At 35.5% G+C, this 27933-nt stretch overlaps 1 protein-coding gene across 3 annotated transcripts; it reads left to right on the top strand.

The window, feature by feature from the left end:
- The first annotated feature begins 4035 nt into the window (after positions 1–4035).
- On the top strand, positions 4036–18693 carry LOC104898085 (acetyl-CoA carboxylase 1). 3 transcript variants are annotated; one of them, XM_010685094.3, is made up of 32 exons: positions 4036–4169; positions 6019–6439; positions 6599–6805; positions 6888–7049; positions 7228–7320; positions 7417–7512; positions 7681–7854; positions 8282–8375; positions 8465–8652; positions 8745–8795; positions 8883–8922; positions 9152–9276; positions 9372–9488; positions 9601–9675; positions 9768–9824; positions 9938–10042; positions 10547–10633; positions 10970–11161; positions 11243–11431; positions 11635–11745; positions 11866–11952; positions 12043–12219; positions 12600–12677; positions 12781–12903; positions 13025–13294; positions 13395–13735; positions 13979–14216; positions 14380–14714; positions 14797–15010; positions 15690–15866; positions 16122–18281; positions 18389–18693. In XM_010685094.3, exons 1-32 carry the CDS (start codon positions 4051–4053, stop codon positions 18443–18445), a joined length of 6960 nt encoding a protein of 2319 aa, XP_010683396.1. In that variant the 5' UTR covers positions 4036–4050; the 3' UTR covers positions 18446–18693. The 3 variants fall into 3 exon arrangements, with proteins under 3 accessions (XP_010683396.1, XP_010683402.1, XP_010683408.1); XM_010685100.4 differs by lacking the exon at positions 4036–4169 and adding an exon at positions 4843–5169; XM_010685106.4 differs by lacking the exon at positions 4036–4169 and adding an exon at positions 5420–5570.
- The last annotated feature ends 9240 nt before the right edge of the window (positions 18694–27933 follow it).

Raw genomic sequence — 27933 nt, 5'->3', positions numbered from 1 at the left:
AAAAAAAAGAAAAAGAAGATATATATAATAATCAAAATTTAAATATTGCAGTTTAGGTCCCCTCAAAAAAAAAGTCTTGCGGTTTAGAAGTAATATCTCAACTTTAATTATTAGGGTTGATGATATGGAAATAGTACTTTAGAAGCCTTTATCTTATATTTGTATCTATACTAATATATTAAAAGCGTGTTTGACAACGTATACACGCCACGTGTCACCTTTCTTACTCTACTCAAATTGACTAATGCATGTGTACATATGCCATGTCAACTAACAAAAGTAAATTGGCTTGCGAAAATATTTCAACCTGTAACATCTTGCTATTATACATAACACAGTAACCATCTTAACCAGTTTTTAGTCATGGTTTAAATGTCCACATTATTATATTTGCACCTTTTAAATATTGAGTTTTTTTCATAATATTTTAATGAAAAAATTACATATCAAGTTCAAGAAAAATATTGCACCCGGGGCAACACTCAGGCTCAAATACTAGTATATATATCAAAAAGATGTTCGTTTATGATTTTATTTAAAAATATTAACAATGTGTAGCTACTAGGAATCAACACACGACCTTTGAAATGAAATGTGAGAGTTTCACCGTCAATTCACTACAATTTCGATATTTAATGTTTCAAAGTAAATCATAATAATGCCTCCGTCCTCTATTAGTTTACCCACTTTGACTTATAACACTATTCATCTTTATTACTTTGACCATCATTTGTACTTTATATGTAAGGAAGATATAATCATGTGTGATATTGTTTGATTCATCTCAATATGTAGTTTTGAAATATTAAATTTTTATAATTTTTACAAATACATAATAAGAAACATCATTACTCAAAGTTTTACATCGATAAATGTGAAATGTCAAAAGGGGTAAACTAATAAAGGACGGAAGGAGTAGTTATATGGAACTATAAAGACATAGACAAATTTTTTGATCTCTAACATATTTATTAAGGTAATAACATTATTTTACCTAATTCCACTGACATTGTTATTTTTATACCAAATTTCTTGGAAGTATTTTTAGATAACTTATCATGCCATAACATCCATTTTTCAATTTTATACTAGACATAAGATTGTAAAAAGGCTAACAAAATCATTATAAAACTTATGAATGATATCGATAATATATTTGATATTTGTAACTAACTCGGGGGAATCGTCCGGTCCAAAAGTACTAGCTAGTTATAAATTTATTGGTGGCAAGCTTTGTTAAACCATTTTACTACTATAGGAATAGAATTGTATGGATCCAATACCCGACCCAGATTCGGTTGAACTTGATATAAGGGTCTGGCTCTAGAATTTTGAGATCCATTGGATTTGGGTCTGATAGATTGAGACGTACATCATACCCATACCCGTCCCATAGACATATACATAATAATACAAAATATATATGAAAAGAGCAATAAAACTATTTATCCTAATATACGAAGTTTTGGTTTGTACACAGACATAGAGTGAAGTGACTCTAGTCCTCAATCGCTCAACATCTCACTTTATCTAGTATCGAGCCGCACTCAACTCAACTAGTTGTGGATATTTAATTTGCAATGTTTTGTAGAAGAATCAAACTATTATTTTTATCTTTTATCAATTTATTAACTAAAAGAACAGATGTGAAAATTTGCAAGTTAAATAAAAATGAAAACACATAATAATATTAAGACCCACTTTGACCTGTTCTAGACCAAGGACCCGCCAAGCCCATTTAATGTAGGTAAGGATCCGAATTTTTTAGATCCCGTGGGTTTGGGGCCAATATGAGTCCTAAACCAAAATTTACGGGTGTGGGTCTAACAGGTTATGCAGGTTTTGGTGGTAAATGATGTAGGTTGGCAAATTCTAGTTTAATAATCAAGAAACTTAATAAAAAAAAGGCTTTAGTTAACTATGTAATTATATCTTTTTATTTCACTATTCATCGTGGGTGTTTTATATTTACAGAAATTATTCTTTCAGTTTATCCTTACCGAAGTGTCCTTTTTAGGGATATATTTAGTTTTTTTTACCAAAGTTAGAATATAGTTTTCCTAGTTAATATTGAAGACTTTTTTTTTTAGAAAAAATCTATAATTTGAAAGAGATCTAGTCATTGTTTACCCGAAGTGAAAGGGACATAAAACTGACTACAATTACCAACCTAAAGTGAAACAAAACTTGATCTCCCAACCTCTCTCTTTAATTTTCCAGTAAAAATGTGAAATTGCTAAACATGTGGCATAAATTCCACAAACCCTTTTTGTCCAGTAAAATTGCTTCTACAATGAATACTTTATTAGATATCATTATTTACTCCCACAACATAACAATCTCAGTTGTTCTATAATTAAGTTACATTCATAGAATCATTCGACACTATAGTATCTTTTTTTTCCTCCAAAAGAAAAAACCACACAGGAAAGAAGGATTAAGGGGTTGATAATGTTACCTGTTTCTCAACGTTGTGATGTTGTTAATCTTCCATTCCCTAAAACCTCCTCCAATTATCCTATTTTATCACAATGTGCAAAAGGGATTATGAACTTTCAACTCAAAAAGAGGTAACTAGGTGTCTTAGATCATGTTTTCACTTTTTCTTTTCATCGTGAATTTATGTATTGTTATGTTTGATACGCATATATGAAAGTGGGATAAAGGATTTGATTTTTGAAATATGGTAGTTTGATGGTCGATAAAATTTATTTACACTTTACTTTTGCATAGAATGAATAGATACATTGTTATGATTGATATATGCGGAAAGTGTGATACAGAATGCAATTTCCTTTTAGTATGATAGTTTGATGGTTGAGAGAATTGATTTAGAATTTACTTTTACCTATTACAACTTGATGTAATATTATGTCTCGTTTATACGGAAATGAGACAAGATAGTTTTTTTGTATAGTATTTCTGTAGTCAAGAGAATTGATTCAAGATTTTGTTTTCAATTAGAATGGATTATGTTTGAAAGACATAATGTCACTCTCATAAATTTATGATTTTCCCATTAAACATATTAACAATTTAATAACAATTAAGATTTCCAAAATTTAAATTATTCATAAATTACATGACATAGATAGATAATTTTGATTGTCGTATGAATATGAATTTGTTCATCACTCTATCTATAGCTAGAAAAAAGAAAACAGTTTAAAATAAAAAGTAAATACTATTTTATTTGTTAGAGCAATTAAACGCAGTGACATAGATGAATATGAGAAGTAGTTGAAGAGTTAAAGCACCAACGTCATAATGTAGGTAAGGATTCGAATTTTTTCAGACCCCTAATAATATTAAAACGCCCACTATAACCTATTCTAGACCATGGACCCGCCAATCCAAATTTATTGTAGGTAAATATCCAAATTTTTCAGACCCCGTGGGTTTGGGGCCAATCTAAGTCCTAAACAAAAATTTATGGGTGTGGGTCTAACAGGTTATGCAAGTTTTGGTTGTAAATTGGTTAGCCAGTTCAAGTTGAATAATCAAGAAACTTAATAAAAAAGGCTTTAGTTAACTATGTAATTAATTAAGTCCTTTTATTTCACTATTCATCTTGGGTGTTTTATATTTACATAAATATTCTTTCACTTTATACTTACTGAAGTGTCCTTTTTAGGGATATATTTGGTTTTTTTTTTCTACCAAAGTTAGTATACAATTTTTTGAATTAATATTAAAGACTTTTTTTAGAAAAATATATAATTTGGAAGAGATCTAGTCAGTGTTTTTCCGAAGTGAAAGGGACATAAAACTGACTACAATTACCAATCTAAAGTAAAACAAAACTTGATCTCCCAACCTCTCTCTTTAATTTTCCAGTAAAAATGTGAAATTGCTAAACATGTGGCATAAATTTCAAAAATCCATTTTGTCCAGTAAAATTGCTTCTACAATGAATACTTTATTAGGTATCATTATTTACTCCCACAACATAACAATCTCAGTTGCCCTATAATTAAGTTACTACACTAGAGTATTTTTTTTCCTCCAAAAGAAAAAACCACATAGGGAAGAAGAATTAAGGGGTTGATAATGTTACCAGTTTCTCAACGTTGTGATGTTGTTAATCTTCCATTCCCTAAAACCTTCTCCAATTATCCTATTTTATCCCAATGTGCAAAAGGAATTTTGAATTTTCAACTCAAAAAGAGGTAATTAGGTGTCTTAGATCATGTTTTCACTTTTTCTTTGCGTTGTCAATTAATGTATTGGTATGTTTGATACACATATATGAAAGTGGGATAATCGATTTGATTTTAAAAATGTGGTAGTTTGATGGTCGATAAAATTAATTTAGACTTTGCTTTTTGCATAAAATGAAGAGATGCATTGTTATGAGTGATATATGCGGAATTGTGATAGAGAATGCGATTTCTTTTAAGTATGGTAGGTTGATTGTTTTGATTTAGAATTTACTTTTACCTATTACAACTTGGTGTATTATTATGTCTGATTTTTACGCAAACGAGACAAGATTGTTTTTATATATAGTCTTTCTATAGTCAAGAGAATTGATTCAAGATTTTGTTTTCAATTCGAATAAATTGTGTATGAAAGACATAATGTCACTCTCATAAATTTATGATTTTTTCATTGAACATACAAATAATTCAATAACAATTAATATTTTCAAAATTTAAATTCTTGATAAATTGGATGACATTGATAGATAATTTTGATTATCATATAAATATGAAGTTGTAATCACTCGATCTAGAAAAAAAGAAAAGAGTTAAAAATAAAAGGTAAATAGTATTTTGTTTTGTTAGAGCAATTAAGCATAGTGACATAGACGAATATGAGAGTAGTTGAATAGTTGAAGCAGCAATGGCATAATAAAAGAAAGGAATGATGGTAGCTGAAAGGTGGGCAGTTGCCACGTGCATACCCAAATAAATGGGCCGTTAATAACGTGAAGGCATCCTGCGCCTCAAACCAAACCAACCCCCTTCTTAAATCTTCCCCCCCTTCTTCTTATATGTATAGTTATGGTACTTTTAACTTCATATCAAATCAAAAGTTTGAATCTTTTTTCCAATAAATTTTGGTATACCACATTATCATAGTATGATCTTTATAGTTTGATCCAAGAACACAAAGTTAAAAGTACCCAGATGCCAATTCAGAACAATTTTTAGTTTTCCAGTTAAGGTTTGTTGTTACTCAATTCTCTCTTTAGTAATTAGTATAACTATTCAAATTACTTGATTATTTTTTATATTTTGTTTGGTTGGTTTCTGGTAGTGTGCAGTTGAGCTAACATAGTGTAGAATAGTGTGAATGTCATTTTTGGAATATTTGTTTTGGTTGGGTAAACATACTAGAAAATGTGACTGGTTTTGGTAGCTGGCTTTGGTTGACTGACTGCCTTCTTACTAAACTTTATGTGTGTAGTCCAAATTGGACAATATTTGCTGGTTTTCTTTATATTTGTTTGATTGTTGACACTTGATTCTCTCTTGACTTGTTTCATTCTTACCATTCATGATTCTGTTCAAATCACTGATTTGAATATTGCTTTCTTACAAGCACTTCTACTATTAATTTAGCTGGTATGCAGTTTTTTTGACCCCTTGTTTAGTTGTTATTTTCATTGTTTGTGATTAAAAATTGTTAGTTGCCCAGTTTGAGTAATTGGTTATTATTATTTAATTACCCAGTTTAGTTGTTCTTTAGATGAGTTATTGTCATTTCTGTAGCGAATTGTGCAGCAGAATTTATGTGTGCAATGGAGAGAAGTAAGAAAGAATCGAATAATTGTTTGTGATAGTTGTTTATATGTGTCGTAGCTCACTTCAATTAGTTTAGCAGTTTTCTTTTTTAACAGTAAAAAGAAGTAACCCAGGATCCAGGAAATTACTGCGATTGGTTATTGAATTGTCTGTGATAACCGGAAAATATTGTCTGTAGTGGATGCCAATCCTGAAATTTGATGTTGTAAGCATGGTGATTAGTAATTGATGAGAGAGTTGTGTTTCTTTTTATTGGTGTGGTAAACAGATATAGGCGCAGTGGCCTAATTTTTGGGCAATACCAAGGGCGCGTCGGTGTTTTAACCAAGGAAGATCCTAAGATGGCTACTACAGTGAGAAATATTGAATACATGAATGGAACAACTCTACTGAGGAATTCTTCTACATTGTCAATAGTTGATGACTTCTGTTATGCCCTTGGAGGAAAAAGACCAATCCATAGTGTATTAATTGCAAACAATGGAATGGCAGCTGTCAAATTTATACGAAGTGTTCGGACATGGGCTTACGAGACCTTTGGAAATGAGAAAGCTATATTATTAGTGGCCATGGCTACTCCCGAGGACATGAGAATCAACGCAGAGCATATTAGAATGGCTGACCAGTTTGTTGAAGTCCCTGGAGGGACTAACAACAATAACTATGCCAATGTGCAGCTCATAGTTGAGGTGCAGTTTTTTTTATTGTTGCAGCATTGTCTTCCAATTCAATTATGAAAAAGCTTATCTTCATAATTCTAAAACTTATTTAAATATTTGAAAATTAGGTAATGAAGGTAAAGTTTTGTGGATAGGAATTAATTTTTTAATTTTTTGTTTTTCTTTTAGATGGCGGAAATCACACATGTTGATGCAGTTTGGCCTGGTTGGGGACATGCGTCGGAGATCCCTGAGTTACCAGATGCACTAACTGCAAAGGGAATTGTATTTTTAGGCCCCCCTGCTATATCTATGGCTGCTCTTGGAGATAAAATTGGTTCGTCATTGATTGCTCAAGCTGCAGATGTTCCAACTCTTCCATGGAGTGGTTCTCATGTAAGCATCACTTTCTTGGAGTTACAAAGTTTTCCGATTGATTGGAGTTTCCTGATCATTTGTATATATCTCTATCCTTTAGGTAAAAGTTCCTGCTGAGAGTTGCCTAGATACAATTCCTGATGATGTATACAAGGCAGCCTGTGTTTTTACCACAGAGGAAGCAATTGCTAGCTGTCAAGTTGTCGGTTATCCAGCTATGATTAAGGCTTCTTGGGGTGGTGGAGGGAAAGGAATAAGAAAGGTGAGTTAGTTCTTGGGATGATGTCTGTTATCCATCATTGAATTTTTGCTCTTCCAACTTTCTGGAAAGGATTTCTATCTGGACATAGATTATGGACGAATGCTTGGAAGTAATGCATATACAACCACCATCCTTCCACCAAATTTTCATTATGCTTTATGAGTTTTGCGCTTTTCAGGTTCACAATGATGATGAAGTAAGGGCGTTATTCAAGCAAGTGCAGGGTGAAGTTCCTGGATCACCCATATTTATTATGAAGGTGGCTTCACAGGTTAGACTTTCTACAACATCGACACAATAATGGAATAAGCTTGTATGAAGATGACTTAAAGTATCGTCTTTATAAGGTATTATTTATGTTTTGCAGAGTCGACACTTAGAAGTACAGTTACTGTGCGATCAATATGGCAATGTTGCAGCGTTGCATAGCCGTGATTGCAGTGTTCAAAGGCGGCACCAGAAGGTGGGTACCTAGTTGAAAATTTTGTTTTATTTCCTTCAGTTTTAGTATGTCCTGGGTCTAACATATGCTTCTCAAAGGGACTTATTTTATGATTTTTTTGTAAGCAACATATGTCTTATGGGTTGTTAGGCAAACATGATATTGAATGGTTCTATCTCAATTGATCAGATTATTGAAGAGGGGCCAATAACTGTAGCTTCACCAGAAACAGTGAAGAAACTCGAGCAGGCAGCTAGAAGGTTGGCCAAATGTGTAAATTATGTTGGAGCAGCAACTGTTGAATATTTGTACAGCATGGAAACTGGCGAGTATTATTTCCTTGAGCTGAATCCTCGGCTACAGGTATAGAGCACCCTGACCTTCTCTTAGTAGCCAGGATGTACTCACTTGCACTTATTATGAAATTGAGATCATGAATCAGGAAAGAAAATGTAGGGATAATGCAGACTCCTGTATTTCAACCTAATTTCCTCTGGAGTTGAGCAATCTCCCAGCAATGTCCTGATTGCATGCCTTGCTTTAAATGTTTTGTTTTATTTTTTCCCGACAGATCATCATGTATGTTTATTCCCATCTTTCAAGTAACGTCAACCATGCCTTTTGAAGTTATATTTTGCTGCACGCCTGCACCTGCTCATTCAAAATCTCATTCTTTTTAAATAAATTATGCATCTTGCACTCTTTTTTTTCTATCCATTGTTATCTGAAGATAAATATTGGATATAATGTGCCACATTCTAAATTATCTTTCTTGCATATGCTAATGCAGGTGGAGCATCCTGTTACTGAGTGGATTGCTGAAATAAATATTCCAGCTGCTCAGGTTGCAGTTGGCATGGGTATCCCTCTTTGGAAAATTCCTGGTAAATGACTGGCTCCCTTTCTAATATATATTTTTTGTACTCCATTGTTCCCGTTTGTGAGATGTCCTGTTTGTGCAATTTCAAAATAGAAATTAGGCGATTTTATGGTAAGGAACATGGTGGGGGTTATGATGCTTGGAGAAAAACATCAGTTGTGGCTACTCCTTTTGATTTTGATAAGGCACAGTCTGTGAAACCAAAGGGTCACTGTATTGCCGTACGTGTGACAAGTGAGGACCCAGATGATGGGTTCAAGCCTACTAGTGGAAAAGTACAGGTTAGACTATCCCAGTTTTTTTTATTTTACTTTCTGAATTGGTTGTTTTGCAATTGTTGTGGAGATATTGATTTCATGGGTGTCTTGTGTAGGAGCTGAGTTTCAAAAGTAAACCAAATGTGTGGGCCTACTTCTCTGTTAAGGTATTTCCTTAATTTCTCAAATTTCCACGTCATCCATTTAATTAATTCACTTATGAGCTTCATGATGATACAAGTTTTCAATTGCAGTCTGGTGGAGGCATCCATGAGTTCTCAGATTCTCAATTTGGTAAGTCAAAGGTGGAACACACAAAATGAGTTTTGAATCTTTGCTTCAGTATGATAACTTGAAGCTGTATGATAATCTGAACATGATAGTAAACTTACTATTACTGCTGCTTTTTAGCAGTGATAAGCTTTAATTAAGGAAAATGATATATGGAGTGCTAAGGGTTCTATTTTGATAGTAAACTTTATTATACTTAATTAAGGCTAAAACTAACTAACTCCTTTTTCAGGCCATGTTTTTGCATTTGGTGAATCTAGAGGCACGGCTATAGCAAATATGGTTCTTGGTCTAAAAGAAATCCAAATTCGTGGTGAAATTCGTACTAATGTTGATTACACCATCGATCTTCTAAATGTAAGCTTGTTACTTGGGATTTATTTCCCGCCTTTCCAGATTCTGCTATTCTTCCATTAAAGTCACCCGACACTAATATTTTTTGGTTCCACCAGTCTTCAGATTACAGAGATAATAAAATTCATACAGGTTGGTTGGATAGCAGAATAGCAATGAGGGTCAGAGCTGAAAGGCCACCCTGGTACATATCCGTTGTGGGAGGAGCGCTTTATGTATGTACAACTTATTTTAAGATTATTTCTTCCAAAAGCTTCCTGTCATATTCATCTTTCTTTTTGATGTATTTGTTAAATTACACTTCCCTTACCTGCTGTTTATCTCCAGAAAGCAGCTGCTAGTAGTGCAGCTACTGTTTCAGAATATATTGGCTATCTTGAGAAGGGTCAAATCCCTCCAAAGGTATGTAAAACACCAGAGCATCCTGAGATTTACTGTATCAATATTAATTGTTTGTTTCATTTATTCACATTAATTTTTTATGGTGATTGCAGCATATATCACTTGTCCACTCCAAAGTTTCTTTAAATATTGAGGGGAGCAAGTACACCGTATGTTTGATTCTATTCTGCTTCATGAATAATTTCTGCTTTAATTGATGTACTATTTAAACACTTCAAAGTACATTTCTAACAGTCACCATAACATGGTTGCTGCTTCCCAGATTGAATTGGTGAAGGGCGGTCCTGGAAGTTACAGACTGAGAATGAATGAGTCAGAAATTGAGGCAGAAATACATACATTGAGAGATGGAGGTCTATTGATGCAGGTAATAGCTGTTTTATTGATTTATTAATACTGTATAGAGTAAATGGTATTCATAATCATAACATAAAATTAAGACCCTGGATTCAAAGAGCATTGACAACCTGCTGTCAACTACAAAAAAAAAAGCAGATAATAGTTTACTAAGAGTGTGGTACATGAGTTTAAACCAATCATAATGTTACCCAAAAGTAATATCCATGTTATAGAGAGGCCAAATATTTGTAGTTCCTTAGATTTTTAAAATACTTAAACATGAAATGGACACTTTCTCTGAGAAAGCTTTTCTTTATGCATTCTTGATGTTTAAGAATGTAGATAATCATGTTAACTGCCTATTGCAATATCCCTATCCTATTGCCCAGCGAGTGCGATAGGTTGTTTCATCAACAATAAATCCTGTGCTTTCCAAAGGGACAGTTGCTGATCAGTTTGGTTTGCTAACTTCAAATTTCTTGATTTCGATCATTAGTAATTGAACTATATCGTATTTCAAAATATGATGCAGTTGGACGGAAATAGTCACGTGATATATGCTGAGGAAGAAGCAGCAGGAACTCGGCTTCTTATTGATGGAAGAACTTGTTTGCTTCAGGTATTGTCTTGTATTTTATTTGCATAATACTATCTCTGAATTTTTTCAGTTGCATTATTTGGTTTTTCACATACTCCATCATCCTTCTTTGGATATTAATATCTCTAACTGCGTAGAAATAAATATCATAAGAATTTGATATTTGGAATCCTCATATTGAGATGAATCTAACAAGATCCCACTTTACTAAGTTTTTTCTTATATAATGGTAAATTACTTCTAAGTTGGTTGATGAATAGTGCCCAAATTGAAATGGTGCAACTAAAAAAATGAGGAAGTAGTTGAAACTTTTATAATGCCTAGCCTGGTATAAACATTCTACTTTTCTGTATCTAGAACGATCACGATCCTTCAAAGCTAATCGCGGAGACACCATGTAAGCTGATGCGATATTTGGTACCAGATAATAGTCACATTGATGCAGATACACCGTATGCTGAAGTTGAGGTTATGAAGATGTGTATGCCTTTGCTTTCTCCTGCATCTGGCATAATACAGTTTAAGATGTCTGAAGGTCAAGCGATGCAGGTAAGCGTCATTTGACTTATAAGAATGTTAAATTAAGCACTAATGTTCAATATTGATTCAATATTAGTGCTTGCTGTGTAGGCTGGTCAGCTTATAGCAAGATTAGAGTTGGATGATCCTTCTGCTGTAAGGAAAGCTGAACCATTCCGTGGTAGCTTTCCTATCTTGGGATTACCAACTGCAATTTCAGGCAAAATTCATCAGAGGTGCGCCGCAAGTTTAAATGCAGCTCGGATGATTCTTGCGGGTTATGAACACAACATAAACGAGGTACGTATTCTGGTCATGATTAACTGTCCCTGAACATCTATATAGTTGCATTGCTGGTGATGTCTCTAAATACAGTAATTATTTTATGGGCTAGCCTCTGAAGGGACTGAAGCAGAATATGCGTTGTCTAATGGAGCTGGAGCACCTAGATTTTGCTCCCTTACTAGGAAGCTTTCTTACAAATGAGATTCTTGTTTTCTCAGGTAGTACAGAGTTTGCTGATCTGCCTCGATAGTCCTGAACTTCCTTTCCTGCAATGGCAAGAATGCCTGTCTGTCCTAGCAACACGGCTTCCCAAAGATCTGAGAAATGAAGTATGTTTCTACATTCTACCATGCTGATCATGTTTGAACATCTGTAGTCTGTAGTCTTCTTTTTTTGGCTGTCTATTGCTCATAATATTGACCCATCTTTTCCTTGTGCTTGGATTTCAGTTGGAATCAAAATATAGAGATTTTGAAGGAATTACCAATTCCCAGAACATTGAATTTCCTGCTAAGTTGCTGAAAAGTGTTCTTGAGGTCAGTGCCTGACTTTTCTACCAATTACCATTCTGTAAATAATCATATCGTTGGAGTTACTCGTGTTCATAATATGTTTGTTTTTCGCAGGCCCATTTAAGGTCATGCCCTGAAAAAGAGAGAGGAGCTCAAGAGAGGCTGATTGAGCCTCTAATGAGTCTTGCAAAGTCTTACGAGGGCGGGAGAGAGAGTCATGCCCGTGTTATTGTTCAGTCTCTTTTTGAAGAGTATTTGTCTGCTGAAGAATTGTTCAATGACAATATCCAGGTTTGTTCTTCTATGCAGTACAATCATTTTTTTGATTGCATTATGGTTTCACAGGGGCTTTGTGCTACATTCTGTGATCTGTTTATCTAGCTTTTGAAACTTGTCCCCTATTAGTAATTGCTTATTTTACAAACTGTTGACCAATAATCTGTGGACTTCACATGCACTGAAGAAACAGTAGAGATTCATCCAGTGTCCCTTCAGAATTACAGTCCCATATTGCATATGATCGTATGTTGTTGACTTGTAGTAATGTTTGTACATTGCAGCCAGCTTTAGTAGCTAGTCTAGCTTTGGACCAGAAGAGTCTGTTTATATTAATGGTCTATGATCCTGCCAAATACTCTATTAGTTTATAAATCTGATGTTATTCCATCCAGGCTGATGTGATTGAACGTCTCCGCCTTCAGTATAACAAGGATCTGTTAAAGGTTGTGGACATCGTACTATCACATCAGGTATGCCAAATGCTTCATAAAAAGTGACATAAGATTCTGACTTGATCGATTTTTCTTCCCTTATCTCATCCAGGCTTGTTTCTGTAATTTTTATGGCTTTCAGGGTGTTAAGAACAAAAACAAATTGATCCTACGGCTCATGGAACAACTGGTTTACCCAAATCCTGCTGCATACAGGGAGAAACTTATTCGTTTCTCACAATTGAACCACACGATGTACTCTGAGGTCGGTGATTCTCTGACTTATGCTTATCTCAGTATACAGCGGGATTTCAAGCTGTATGCTACTGTGGACTGTGGTAGTTGAAGTCTGATGAAACTGACTTATAATACTCCAATAATTGCAGTTGGCACTCAAAGCTAGTCAATTACTTGAACAAACCAAATTGAGTGAGCTTCGTTCAAACATTGCTAGAAACCTTTCCGAGTTAGAAATGTTTACAGAGGAAGGTGAAAATATGGATACCCCAAAAAGAAAAAGTGCTATTAATGAACGTATGGAGGCTCTTGTGAGTACGCCACTGGCTGTTGAAGATGCCCTTGTAGGCTTGTTTGATCACAGTGATCACACACTACAGAGGCGGGTTGTCGAGACCTATGTCCGGAGGCTTTATCAGGTAAATATATACTTCACATGTTAAGCCTTTACTGTTATTTAAACAGTTTCACATTATATTACTCCTTTTTATGCCTCGTTTTGCAATCTCTTTTTTTCAGCCTTATCTTGTCAAGGGAAGTGTCAGGATGCAGTGGCACAGATCTGGTCTCATTGCTTCTTGGGAGTTCATGGAGGACCACATTGAAACCGCGAATGTCTCTGATGATCTGTCCTCTAACAAAGCCCTTGCTGAGAAACACAGTGAGAGAAAGTGGGGGGCCATGGTCGTTATTAAATCTCTTCAGTTTCTGCCAACAGTGATTACTGCTGCATTGAGAGAAACAATTCATGACTCCGATGATACAATTTCCAGTGGCTCTCTAGAACCGGTTAGCCATGGGAACATGTTTCATATCTCACTAGTGGGGGTGAATAACCAAATGAGCTTGTTGCAGGATAGGTATTAAAACTCTAGTATGATACTATTGGCTTCAGAAACTCTTCTTATGTTAACAATGCACCATGCTTCAATTTTGTCATCTGTGCTGTGCTTGAATCTTTTTTTTTGCACCTGATGGAATGTGTCCCAGATTCAGTCTTCAATGGGTTTGTTGTGCTTCTGTGGTTTACAGAGTGGAATTGTATGTACAAAAATATTTATCATATTTTAATAGCTTATCATCTGTTTTTTCTTAATGTGCAGTGGTGATGAAGATCAGGCTCAGGAGAGAATAGATAAGTTGGCCAAAATTCTGAGAGAGCAAGAAGTGAGTTCAGGTCTTCGTGCTGTTGGTGTTGGAGTCATTAGTTGCATCATACAGAGAGATGAAGGCCGAACCCCTATGAGGCATTCATTCTACTGGTCAGAAGAAAAACGTTACTACAGTGAGGAGCCTTTACTACGTCATTTGGAACCTCCTCTATCTATGTATTTGGAACTGGTACGAGGCTCTTAACTTTGTTTTTTCTTCTGCTTGGTTTTGTTCCTCTCTTTTAATGCGGTTTAGGTCTAACCAGTTTCCAAAATGTTTATAGAGCACCTAAATAATATAATGTGCAGTCCTGAACTGACGGCCTCTAATTTTTTTATTTTTTTTTAATTAGGACAAGCTGAAGGGCTATGAAAATATTAAATATACACCTTCTCGGGATCGCCAATGGCACCTGTATACTGTCATGGACAAGCCATCCATTCAGAGGATGTTTTTGAGAACACTTGTGAGACAGCCCATCTCTGAGTTCACAGGGGTCGAACTAAAAACTCTTCGAACACAAAGACCCATCTCTTTTACTTCAAGAAGCATATTAAGGTCCTTAACAGCTGCAATGGAAGAACTGGAACTTAATGCGCACAGTGCTACTTTGAAACCTGATCACGCTCATATGTACCTGTACATTGTAAGAGAGCAACAAATACCTGATCTTGTGCCATATCACAGGTATTTATAGCTCCATACCTCCTTGTTGGTTATTTTTCAACTTTTTGTTAAAAGGGGAGTTATTTTTACCAATTGTTTACAGGGAGGTGAACATAGGTGACCAACAAGAAGAGGCAGCTGTTCAGATCCTTTTGGAAGAGCTTGCGCGTGAAATCCACAGTTTTTCTGGAGTAAGAATGCATCGATTAAATGTTTGTGAGTGGGAAGTGAAGCTTTGGATGTCATCCTCAGGGAAAGCCAATGGTTCTTGGAGAATCGCAGTTACTAATATGACTGGTCATACCTGCAGCGTACATGTAAGTTTGAATTTGAACATCTCTTTTTAGAAACCTCGTCCACGATATAGATATAGTTTTTACCATCAGTATCAGGCTAGATTTTCATGACACGTTGATGGAATTGCTAGTTGCTTGGTGGAAGCAAGTTTAGAATTCAGAGCATAAGTCCATGGAAATTTCATACTAGTGTTTGTAAAAGTTTAGAATGAAAAAATCATCTACTTTGAATTGCGATGAATTGCACACTTGGAATCTGTTGAATTTGTCAAATGTAAAAGCCGCATCTGAAGATGCTTTAGAGATTGTACAATATATAATCTCTTCGCTTTAGCCTTCCAGCCTACTCTCAACTCTCAGTAGATGAACTCAGGGGCTAATTATGCATCAAGATGTATAACCTGCAAAGATGACATTCAATGCTTTCTTTGAATCTGCAAATGCATAATGTTATTGTAATTGTGCTTTATATTAATTAAAAGTCAATGTAACCAGTTCTTTTTCAGAATATCTATTACATGGTTTGGATGCATAGATTCGAATACCATAGTAACATATGTTTCGAGTCCAGTTAGTACTGATTACTATATTGGTGCTAAATTGATCGAGGAAGATAAAATTATTTCTTCCATTTTCTTTATCTATCTTTTACATGAATAAATTTTGCGTTTGATAAATTTATAACATGACTGATATACAGGTTTACCGTGAATTGGAGGATAACTGCCTGCATGAAATGGTTTACCATTCGGTATCTGTTCACGGCCCCCTTCATGGGATACCTGTGAATGCACCATATCAACCACTAGGGGTCCTTGCTCGTAAGCGACTTCAGGCCATGAAAAGCAGCACAACCTACTGCTACGATTTCCCATTGGTAGGGAGTTTTAAATTTACACTTTCCCCTGTCCCCACTTCCCTCCCCCTCTGCTCCACCTAAAACCTGTTCTTGCGTATTGTATCCAATCTATTTCCATTGAATATGCAAGGGTCTCCTATGGTTTTTAAGCATCATATCTTCACATTCTAGTGAGTAGTGACCAAGTTGCCTTGGCTTGTGGCAGCCTGGCAGGACTTATTTATTTTCCCTTAGAGGTCAATGGATTTACCTTATTTGTGTTGCTGTTTTCAGGCTTTCTTGGCTGCCCTGGAGCAATCATGGGCATCTCAGGCTCCAGATGTGAAGAAACCGTTTGACAAAGTACTTCTACAAGTAACAGAGCTGGTGTTTGCTGATCCAAAAGGTGCCTGGGGTACTCCACTCGTCCCAATAAACCGCAGCCCTGGTCTAAATGATGTTGGTATGGTAGCCTGGTCAATGGAAATGTCAACTCCCGAGTTCCCTGATGGAAGGACAATATTAGTCGTAGCAAATGATGTCACCTTCAAGGCTGGATCTTTTGGACCAAGAGAAGATGCTTTCTTCCTTGCAGTTACAGATCTTGCCTGTGCCAAGAAACTTCCTCTGATTTATTTGGCTGCTAATTCAGGGGCTCGACTTGGTGTTGCTGAAGAAGTAAAAGCCTGCTTTAAAGTTGGGTGGTCCGACGAGTCAAACCCTGAGCGTGGTTTCCAGTATGTGTACTTAACTCCTGAAGATTACGGCCATATAGGATCCTCAGTTATGGCCCATGAGTTAAAACTCGAGAGTGGAGAATCTCGATTTGTTATAGACACTGTTGTAGGGAAGGAGGACGGACTAGGTGTTGAGAACTTATCAGGAAGTGGAGCTATAGCCAGTGCCTACTCAAGGGCTTACAAGGAAACATTTACTCTTACTTTTGTTACAGGTAGAACAGTTGGCATCGGTGCCTATCTTGCTCGCCTTGGGATGCGTTGTATTCAGAGGCTTGATCAGCCCATCATTCTGACTGGCTTCTCTGCGTTAAATAAACTACTTGGTCGCGAGGTTTACAGTTCGCACATGCAACTTGGTGGGCCAAAGATCATGGGCACCAATGGGGTTGTGCATCTCACAGTGTCTGATGATCTTGAAGGAATTTCAGCTATCGTGAAGTGGCTGAGCTATGTTCCATCTCATTCAGGGGGTGAACTTCCAATTTCACGCTCTTTAGACCCTCCAGAAAGACAGGTTGAGTATTTGCCAGAAAATTCCTGTGATCCCCGTGGTGCTATATCTGGTGTACTTGACACCAATGGCAAATGGCTTGCTGGTATTTTTGACAAGGATAGTTTTGTTGAAACACTCGAAGGCTGGGCAAGAACAGTTGTGACAGGAAGGGCGAAACTTGGAGGAATTCCAGTTGGTATAGTGGCTGTCGAGACGCAGACCGTGATGCAAGTTATCCCAGCAGATCCTGGTCAGCTCGACTCTCATGAGAGAGTGGTCCCACAAGCGGGGCAAGTATGGTTCCCAGATTCTGCAACCAAGACAGCACAAGCCCTGCTGGATTTCAACAGGGAAGAACTCCCACTTTTCATTTTAGCTAACTGGAGAGGGTTCTCAGGTGGGCAGAGGGACCTGTTTGAAGGGATCCTTCAGGCAGGGTCTACAATTGTTGAGAACCTTAGGACTTACAATCAACCTGTTTTTGTTTATATCCCCATGATGGGGGAGCTTCGTGGTGGGGCATGGGTTGTTGTGGATAGTCGAATTAATTCAGACCATATCGAAATGTATGCTGATCGGACAGCTAAAGGAAATGTTCTCGAGCCAGAAGGAATGATTGAAATCAAGTTCAGAACCAGGGAATTGGTTGAGTGTATGGGAAGGCTTGATCAACAGCTCATCGATTTCAAGGCAAAACTTGTAGAAGCCAAGACCAATAATTCTTATGCTAATATTGAACTCCTGCAGCAGCAAATAAAAGCTCGGGAGAAGCAACTTCTGCCTGTATATACTCAGATTGCCACCAAATTTGCTGAATTACATGATACTTCTTTTAGAATGGCTGCCAAAGGTGTTGTCAGGGAAGTCCTTGATTGGAGAAATTCTCGTTCATTCTTCTACAAGAGATTGTACAGGAGAGTCATGGAGGAATCACTTATCAAGACCGTTAGAGATGCTGCTGGTGAAGGATTGACCCATAAATCTGCCATGGAATTGATCAACAAATGGTTCTGCGAGTCCGATAGCAGTACTCAAGAGACACCCAATGCTTGTTGGGATGATGATCAGGCTTTTTATAGATGGAAGGACAATCCTGCCAACTACGAGGAGAAGCTAAAAGAGTTGCGCGTACAGAAGGTATTACATCAGCTATCAAATATTGGCAATTCGGCATCAGATTTGGGAGCTCTGCCTCAGGGTCTTGCTGCCCTACTTCAAAAGGTATTCTAAGTTGTTTTTTCTTTTTTTTTGGTCAGTCTGTTTTAGGTACTGTGTAATTGCTCTTAATTTCTTGTACTCGAGAAGTGACCTATTGAAACTCAATGCAGGTGGATTCGTCGAGGCGAGCACAACTAGTACATGAACTCCGGAGAGTGCTCGATTGAATCGATAACGATCATGCTCAAGTGAAACTCTCTTGGTTTCTCCTTGGCAGGTGATGGTAAAGTTACTGTACACCAATTGTGTTCGTTAGTTATTATACCAGGTTGATTCATCAGATTGTATATATAGGAGATCTTAAAATTCAATTGGCAGTTCATCGTGGATTATGTTTGCCCCATTTTGTAACAATCTTTGTAATAAATTATAAACTTGATTATTAATAATACTAGATGCTCAACTTTTCAACGAAGGATTCAGTTGATCTTTTATCTTTTGATGCCCATTTCTGCGAGCGAGCTGAATAATTAAATGTACAAATGATGATAATATAAATACAACATTTTCTATGTTTTAAAATAAGTAAAATACTTGTATCTTTTATGTAAGCTTTTTGAGAAATTGTTTCACTTATTTAAGAGTAGTAGTATTATGAAGTAAAATTTGTTGGAAACTACCTCATAAATTGCACTTTTGCAAGAAACTTCTAATAAAAAAATGAGGCACAAAATTACTTATAATTTTATATTGTGGCAAAAAGTTACCAATGGCTGAGTTTTGTGCCTATTTCTTTATTAGGTAATTTCTCAGGGTATTTTATAATGAAGTTTTTCGCAAATTTTCCTACTAAAAAGCCTTTAGGTTATTGGTCTCACAAAAATCAGGGTGAAGAAAAACGATCCTACTAATTGATTATTTGGTGAATTATACTTTCTTCATCTCGTAATATAGTGTTTTTTTATCAGGAGAAGAAAACTAGAAATTGACCTAATTAGGAGGTCAACCTAAAATATCCCTATCGATGATAAAGGACAAAGGAGTTCGAAAAAGGGGAAAGCAATAACGTAAAGAAGAAGACTCATGGCCCTTGTGCACCATATGATTGGCTGTCTAAAATAATGCGTCCCATTATATAGTTTTTGTTTATCATTTTTCATGGAAATTAAGATAAGTGGACATGAAATGATAAATAATTAATGTGGTGGGGAAAAGGTTGATTATAGGATAGAGAATGGATGATGTGGGTGAAAGAACATTAAATCTATGACTAATTTAACCCTTGTGTTGCATAAACAAAATAAAAAAAACTAACTACATGAAGCAAATAAATGATGGTGACATAATATTTTTAGGCAAATCATGAAAAAAATGTGAATTTTTTTTTTAAGAAAAAAACATATTTTAGAAACACAAAAAAAAAAATCATTACATCACGCAGAGAATAACTCCATACAACAATATGAAGAAACATATATATTAAAAGGAGTTCCTATCAAAGGAACGGCGCCATGTGGCACTCTTCCGAAACTTCTAATACACATGTTTATAATCTCAATCAAAAATATTAACAATGTATAGTGACTAGGATTTGAACACTTGACGTTTGAAATGAAATATAAGAGTTTAACCACTAATCCATTACAATTTCAATATATACTTAATGTTTCAAAGTAAAACATATTAGTCTTATAATTATATGCAATTATAAAAACATGTAGATAAGCTTTTTGAACAACTTATCATGCCATAACGATCATTTTCTAACTTTGCACTAGACATAATATTACAAAAAGCTAATAGAATCAATTATGAAATTTATATATGGATAATAATATATTTGATAATTTAACTGACCCGGGGAATAACCCGGGCCAAAATACTAGTTATTGTTTATATTACAGATTGTATTTAATTTGTTCCACTTTAAATTGTGCTCAATAAAGACAATTACCACGGGATTGGTTTAAACATGAGATATTACTTAGTTTGGTAATCGTAGAAAATTTTCAAATTACTACCAAAATACTTTCTAGTAATTAGCAACCTCTATATTGTTTTCCCAAAAAAAAATCGCAACATTTTCTAAGAGTTTTTCCTACAAGAAAAATTCACAGCGAGTAATCCTGAGTTTTGGCTTTTTCTCTTCCATAGCCATACTTAATTTCAATTCTCAATAATAACCTTGTGTTTATGGTTATAGTTGATAAATCGGTATCATTAACGATGCTTCACTATATACAATTGCTAAAAAGATTGTTTCAAATTAAGTATTTTAGAGTATAGAATTATAAATAGACATAACTTTCCGTTAAAAAAAACATATCCTCATTCATATCTTTCTAAATACGGGGATGAAATAGGTTTTCAATGAATTCGAAGGAAAATTAGTTTTTTAAAAGGAACTAATGTCATTATAGTCTAAAAAATCTTTATTAGTTTATAAATAACTCTTTTACCAACTGATCATAAACACATGGTAGTATTGAAATTTAAAATTAAGTTTAATTATCAAAGAGAAAAAGGCAGAATTAAGGGTTAGCCTAATATCTCTCCTTTCCTTCTCTATCCCTTAATTAAGACGGATTCTAGTAGTATTACCCACTTAATTCACTACATACCTTCATCTATTACTTCCTTCCTCATCTTCTCACTTCTTATCACTGTCCCCACCACCAAAAAAAAGTCTCTGTTATGCATTATTAATTACTCCACCTCCATCACTTCCACTCTCTCCTCTCCATCATCACCATCACCTCCCTCCTCCGCCTCCACCCTCTCCTCCTCCATCTCCGTCTCTGTCTCTCCTCCTCAGCTTTCCATGTCGTTACCTCATCCCATAGGCCAGAATTTAGGCGAGTGGTAGGCTTGCGCGCTGCAACAGCGCGCACAACGGAGTTGGTGGCGCTGGAGCTCTTCAATGGCTTCCTTCAGGCAACGATGGAGTTCAAGGAGAAGACAAAACGTGGTAGTGTTGATGGAGACATTTTGGAAAGGAGGGGTTTGGATTTTGGGAGGAGTGGTGGTGGAGGGAGTAAGGGGGGTGGCGCTAGGGATGGTAATGATGCGAGTCGAGTTCGAGTTTGAGCTAGCTCGACTCCACTCGTTCGCATTTCGAGTCGAGTTTGAGTTGAGTCGAGCTCACTCGAGTCGAGATTTGACTGAGTTTTGACCGAGCGTTGACCGAGTCGAGTTTTGACCGAGTCGAGCTTTGACCGAGTAGATTTCGAGTAGCTTGCAAGTGTCTCATGTTACAAGCAACAATAAGGTAGAAAAATATTGAATTTAGGTATTTTGCTATTGATAAGTAGGTATTCAAGCTTCTCACGAGTTTTCGAGTCGAGTATCGAGTTACTTAACTCGACTCACCAACATCTCGAGTCGAGCTCGAGTTCGATTCGAGCTCACTCGAGTCGAGTTTTGACCGAGTCGATCTCGAGTAGCTCACGAGTTGTCTCATCTCATTGCCACCCCTAGGTGGCGCAACTGTCACAGAGGGGGTGGCGCAGTAGTGGGTTAATTGGATCAATTGGTGTTGGTGTTAATAGTGGAGGAAAGAGAGGGAACTGGGTTAGAGAGACTAGGGCAGCGGAAGTTAAGGGTTAGAGGGTTATTTAGGTATATTAGGAGTTAATGACTAACAATGTTATTGACCGTTAGTCACTAAGGGTATCATGTGGATCTCTTTTGGAAATTTGGGTTATATAGCCTATAGGTGCCACTTATGAACATTATATTTTGGTTCTTGTCTAGCTATTATGCTCAACTATGTTCAATTCCTTTCTAGCTATTTTGTTCTTCTCCACTATTATGGTATTCTTCAACAAATAAAAAATTATTAGTTATAAGTTATTATACTACCTCCATATTTTTTTAGTTGCAACATTTGATTTTTTGGCACTATTAATCAACTAACTTTGTTAAACTATCTCGAATTATTATATAAGAAAAATACATAGTTAAGTGGGGTCATGTTAGATTTGTCTCAATGCGAGGATTTCAAATATTAAATTTTTATAATTTTTATTAGGAAAAATTGTCAAGAATAAGTCAACCTTTGCGTTGACCGCTTTTAACAAGTCAACCTTCATTTATTCCAGTAACAAGTAAAGCTTGTACATGAATTAGCTTTTAATGAGTTTTTTTTACTTATGACCTGAACAACCCCTACAATTTTGTTCAGTTTTAAGTTTCTCACAGAACTTTTATCAAATTCAAGCAGTGCAAATATGTTCTAGAGAACAATTTAATGAGTTCTAGAATACACACCTGTTAAAACTAAACAAAATTGTAGGGGTTGTTCAGGTTATAAGTAAAAAAACTTGTTATAAGCTAATTCATGTACAAGCTTTACTTGTTACTGGAATAAATGAAGGTTGACTTGTTAAAAGCGGTCAACGCAAAGGTTGACTTATTCTTGACTATTTTTCCTTTTTATTATACCCAAAAAGAAATATTAACGTTCAAAGAATCGTCTTGACAAATGTGAAAAAGCAAATGGTGCAACTAAAAATTCTAATCCCCCGTAAATTTATGGATTTTATAAATATATTTTAGTATATATATATAATATATATATATTATATATATATATATATATATATATATATATATATATATATATATATATATATATATATATTTAAACATAATTTAAGTTTTAAATGATTTATTTATTTAAAAAGCTTGACTACTTTGAAAGTCAAAGGAATTATTTTAAGGATTTTAGGAAGTTAAAATATTTTGTTAAGGCACGCGTTGAAAACTATTTGAAATACTATTTGGATTTGGAAAGAAGTTTAAATGGGCTTGAGAAATCCAAATTCTAAGTTGATTAGGAAAATGACTTCTATTGATGTTAGGAGTTTTAAATTATCAATCCTATTCATCATTAAGCTCTTTTGAAACCCAACTGCCTTTTCCTAAGCCCAAAAGGAAAACATACATATAAATACCTTGAACCTAATTATTTTACCCACACAAAAAAAATTCTCTCTCCTCCCTCACACACAAACCGACGCCTTACTCTAGCTCTCTATCTCTCTCTCTCTCTTCTTCCACGTGATTTCTTCCTTCTTCTTCTTTGTTTCTTCCTCTTCAAGAAACACTTTCTTCTCCATCAAGAAACTCCACAACACCACAATTTCCACCACCACCGCCGGGTTGTTGCTGCTACCGCCGCTGCTAGTGGGTGTCGGCGCCTCTCCTTTTTGTTCTCTTTGATTGTGTTGGTTTAATTTTTTTATTCCTCCTCAAGTTTTGATTAAAGATTATGTGTTTATGTTTTGTTTTAGTACTAATTATGATTAGAAGTTTTAATTTACTGTTTTAATGATGAATCTATGATTATATAAAGGGAAAAGCTATATGCAGTCCTAAGGGATGTATATAAGAAGCTAAAAATGAAAATAAGTTGCATTAAGTAATCATTTATTACATCGGTTAATGCAAAAATTTTCCATAAATTCACAACTTATTTCCATTTTAAGTAGTGTATTTATGTCTTATATGCAACCCTAAGGGTTGCATATAGCATAACCCTTATATAAATTATGTATTGGAAGAATAAAAATTCAGATTTGATTATTATATTTAGATTGGGTTTTTAATTATCAGAGCATGAATTTTTAGGGTGTTAAAGATTGAAAAATCATAGTAGTATGTTATAAACTATGAAATTGATTTACCTTATGAATTTAAACATGTTTAAGTATGTTTAAAGGGAGTTTTACTAATTTATGAGTTGCTGGAATTTGAGGAAGGTTGTTATCAATGGAGTTTTATGGATTTTAATGACTAGTATAGTAGTACTATGCTAGGTAATATAAGTAATTGAGGTTTTAATGATAAAAATAACTTTTAAATATTTTTAAAGGGGATTTAAAGTATTTTAAAGTTGCTGGAATTTATTTGGAGTATTGATTTTATATTCTATTGGTTGTTTTAGGCGGAGATTACTCAGTAGGCGAATTTTAGGCGATTTTTAAAGTGTTAAAGGTGGCCTACCAATTTGTCCACACAAGGTACGTACATACCTATGTGTTGTATGATTGTAGTATCATGATTTTAGGAAGGAAAAGTTGTAGTATCATATATATGAACTTTGTAAGTTCATATATGATTTCTGTTATGATTGGATTTTACGTGTTTTATGTCTGTGTGCGAACATGTTAAGTATGAGATTTAATTATGAGTTAAATATCATGTTTGTATGGAATATTGATGCAAGCATGTTGGTTGGGAACTTTATTTATTAATTCACAAGGGGAAGTAATATATATGTATTGATGAGTTGGATCATGTTGAATCATGTGTTCCCTTATATTATTATTTTCACTACTGTATGAGGACTGTGGGCCTTATTTGATAAGTTGGTTGTTGGCTAGGTTCTACAAATAAGAAGGATTGAAATAAAAAGGAATAAATCTTGGGTTGTAAGATATATGATCACTTATTTAATCCTAAGGTAAAAAGAAATTAAGTCGTGAATGTTTGATTATATGTTATCTGTATTGCTTGTGTGTCATAACAAGTAATAATTGGTAAATCATGTAAAGAGTAACTTGGATAATAATAAACTTTAGACTGGTGCACGTCTGAAGTTGAACAATCAGGAGTTGGGGTACATGGTGAGCATGCCATGGCTTTTTCTGGGAAATGGATTGATCATCGTTCCTATTTTTATTCAAAAGTTCCTCGATATCGCAGGTCACTATGGAATACAGAGTCGTGCCCGTATTTCATTTTCCAGGTGAAGGCTGATTTTTAGTTAGACAACTCGATACAATAACTATTCCATTAAAGTAATAAAAAGATGGTTAAAGTTTAGTTCAGTAATAGTTGTCTGCAAATTGTTAGATTCTTAGATTTTCATATTATTATTTATCACTGCTTATTATTTATTAGTATCATGTTATGAATGTTTATTTATTATTATGTAGTACTCAACTTTGTTGATTACGTGCTTTGTTTGTATGTGTTGATCATGGTTTTGCCTTAATAATGTTGTAATGACCCATTTTTGGTGAGCAAATTTTTTAGTGCATTAACATTTACAGGTTTGTAGATGTTGCATCATTGGGGATCTGGGAATGGAGAGCTTGTGTAGCAGATTGTTTTATCTATTGCTTTAGTAGATACATTATATTAAGTTTGGTTTGGAGTTAACATTAATAGTGTGTTTGGTTTTAAAGATTCTTTGATTATTATTATATTTCAATTCTAAAGTTAGTTATATGTTTTCCGCTGCAAAATTCTGAATAAGTCGATACGCTATCACATGGGCGATTTATGATTGAGGGAGATTTAGAAGAATTAAAGAAGTTCATTGTGTCTATGAAGGTCCCTATTTTCAATGTTGAGAATGATATGATGGTGGAGTATGAGTTTATAGCCCTTGCAATGTGTATGAGGTTGACCATGGGCAATCACAGCTACATGGGTCCCAAACACAGTATACTCCACCTCATACCCACCCCCTACACACACACACCAAATGCCCCCACACCAGGCCCCTTCCCACACCAAACACCTCAGCACAAACACCCACCTCATACCTCTCCACATAAACCCTCACACTAAACACTGCCCGTTCAGACCCCCTCCCCCACGTGAACCCTCAAAACAAACACCCTTAAACCAAGCACCCATGTTTAGAAACAACCCCCCCCCCCCCCCCCACACACACACACACACATGAACCCCCATAAAAAACACCGCCACTACAATCCCCAAGAAAACCAACTACCTCAGCTAAAAAGAAATCAATTACACAACAAAGAATGGTTTAAGAGTTGCCAAGACTAGTGCAAGGAGGCTTGATACTTAGGTACCCAAGATTGAAGGGCCTAGAAAAAATGCATTTAGATCTAGACAACTTGTCCAACAAGAAGATGAGCATGGAGACTCTCCACCTTGTGATTCTGATAACAGTGATGAATAGGAGGAGGAAAGTTCTAAGGGAAACAATCTTGACATGGAACTTGAAGAGGAAGTGGTAGAAGATGAGGATGCTTGTGAGGGTCATACATAGCAAACTAAGTTTGATGACTTCTTGCATGGGACCTCCACAATATATAAAGTGTATATGAATGGTGAGGTAGTTGAGCATATGTGTTTTGGTGAGGTTAAACTTCAGAGTTGGGTGATCTTCTCCTCAAAAGAACACTTTCTTAATGTCTTTAGGGACCATTGCATACAAGAAGGGTTTGTTATTAGGGTAGAGAAAGCTGATAACAGTAGGTTCAATGTTGGTTGTATTGTTGAGGACTATGAGTGGAGGATATGTGCATCCAAGCTGTTAGACAACAATAGTTAGGCAATCAAGACCCTCGAATGAGAACACAAACTGTGTGGGATGTTGGAAAACAACACAATGATTTCCTCTAATTGGTTAACAAGATATTTGAAGGATGACAATGAAGCTACCCCATATATCCTTGTTAGTACAGTAAATATGCTAAGAGAATTTCATGTTGAAGGTGAAGAAAAAAATTTGTATAAAGTGAATGATGTTATAAAGGAAGTCTTGTATGGTTGTTTTGCTGAGTCCTATCGGTCGCTACCTGCATATCTTGAAATCATCAAGGCAACAAACCCTGTAAACTATACATTAGTGACTTGGTCAGTTAGCACTGACCATGATACTCCTCATTTCAAGGCATGATTCATCTCCTTTGCAACTCAAGTTATGGGTTTTCTTGTTGGTTGTAGACCAATTATTGGAATTGATGTCACTCGTTTAAGTGGCTATTACGAGGGGGTTGTTCAAACGGTTGTGGCCTTAGATGGACACAATGAAATATTTCCTTTGCATATGAGATTGTCAGCAAAGAAAGCAATGAGACCTGAAAATACTTCTTCATATGCTTGAAACTGTTATTTAGCAATAAGGAGTCCATAGATCAGACTGCCTTCATTAGTGCCAGAATGAGGATTAGTCTCCCCCTTTTTTTTTTTATCTTTGTTAGTTTAAATACTTTGGATACTAAATAAAGACTTTTTAACTTTCGTTAAATGTTTTTAAGGGGTTGAAACGGGCATTGCAACGAGGATATGTTGTCAGCGTCTCTATGCAAATTGTAAGAATGTTGTGTTTAGGGGCAGTGCTTTCCACATATTATTTTAGGTTGTTGTTGATGCATACAACACATATGTCTACAACAAGGCCATTGAGAAGATCTCCAAGCTTGATGTCAACACTTTGGAGTAATTGAACAAAGTTGAGAATAATGGACTAGATATGCATTTGACCATGAAGTGTATTGTGATCACACCACAACCAAATTTATGGAGTCATTTAATGCATGCATAAAACCATTTAGAGACCTCCTGTCATGTCTTTGTTGGAAGGTAATATTCCTTGATTAGTTCGATTCGTCAACTTTGCTTAATTTCAGTTATCTCATTACTTTCATCTCATATGCAAGTATGCAACTATAAGGTAATGGTGTATGAAAAGGATTAAGGCTAGATTTGATAACGCAATTGACATGGATCCTGATGCATTGATTGAACATGTCGCTAAGTTATTGAATGAGAGGTGTGACCAATCTAGGTTCTGCCACATGGTACTAGCTGGTGGGGGTGAGTTTCAGGTAAGGGAAGACCATGTCCATTTCCCAAACCTAGAACATAGGAAATGCGGTTGTGGCAAGTGGCAGGGGCCAGGTATACCCTGTAAACATGGGCTTAGGGTTTATTTTGACCACATACT

The sequence above is a fragment of the Beta vulgaris genome, chromosome 1 (assembly GCF_026745355.1).
Source record: "Beta vulgaris subsp. vulgaris cultivar EL10 chromosome 1, EL10.2, whole genome shotgun sequence".
NCBI classification, from domain to species: Eukaryota; Viridiplantae; Streptophyta; class Magnoliopsida; order Caryophyllales; family Amaranthaceae; genus Beta; species Beta vulgaris.
The sequence above is the reverse complement of the archived record's forward strand: the minus strand, read 5'-3'. Positions and strand labels throughout refer to the sequence as shown.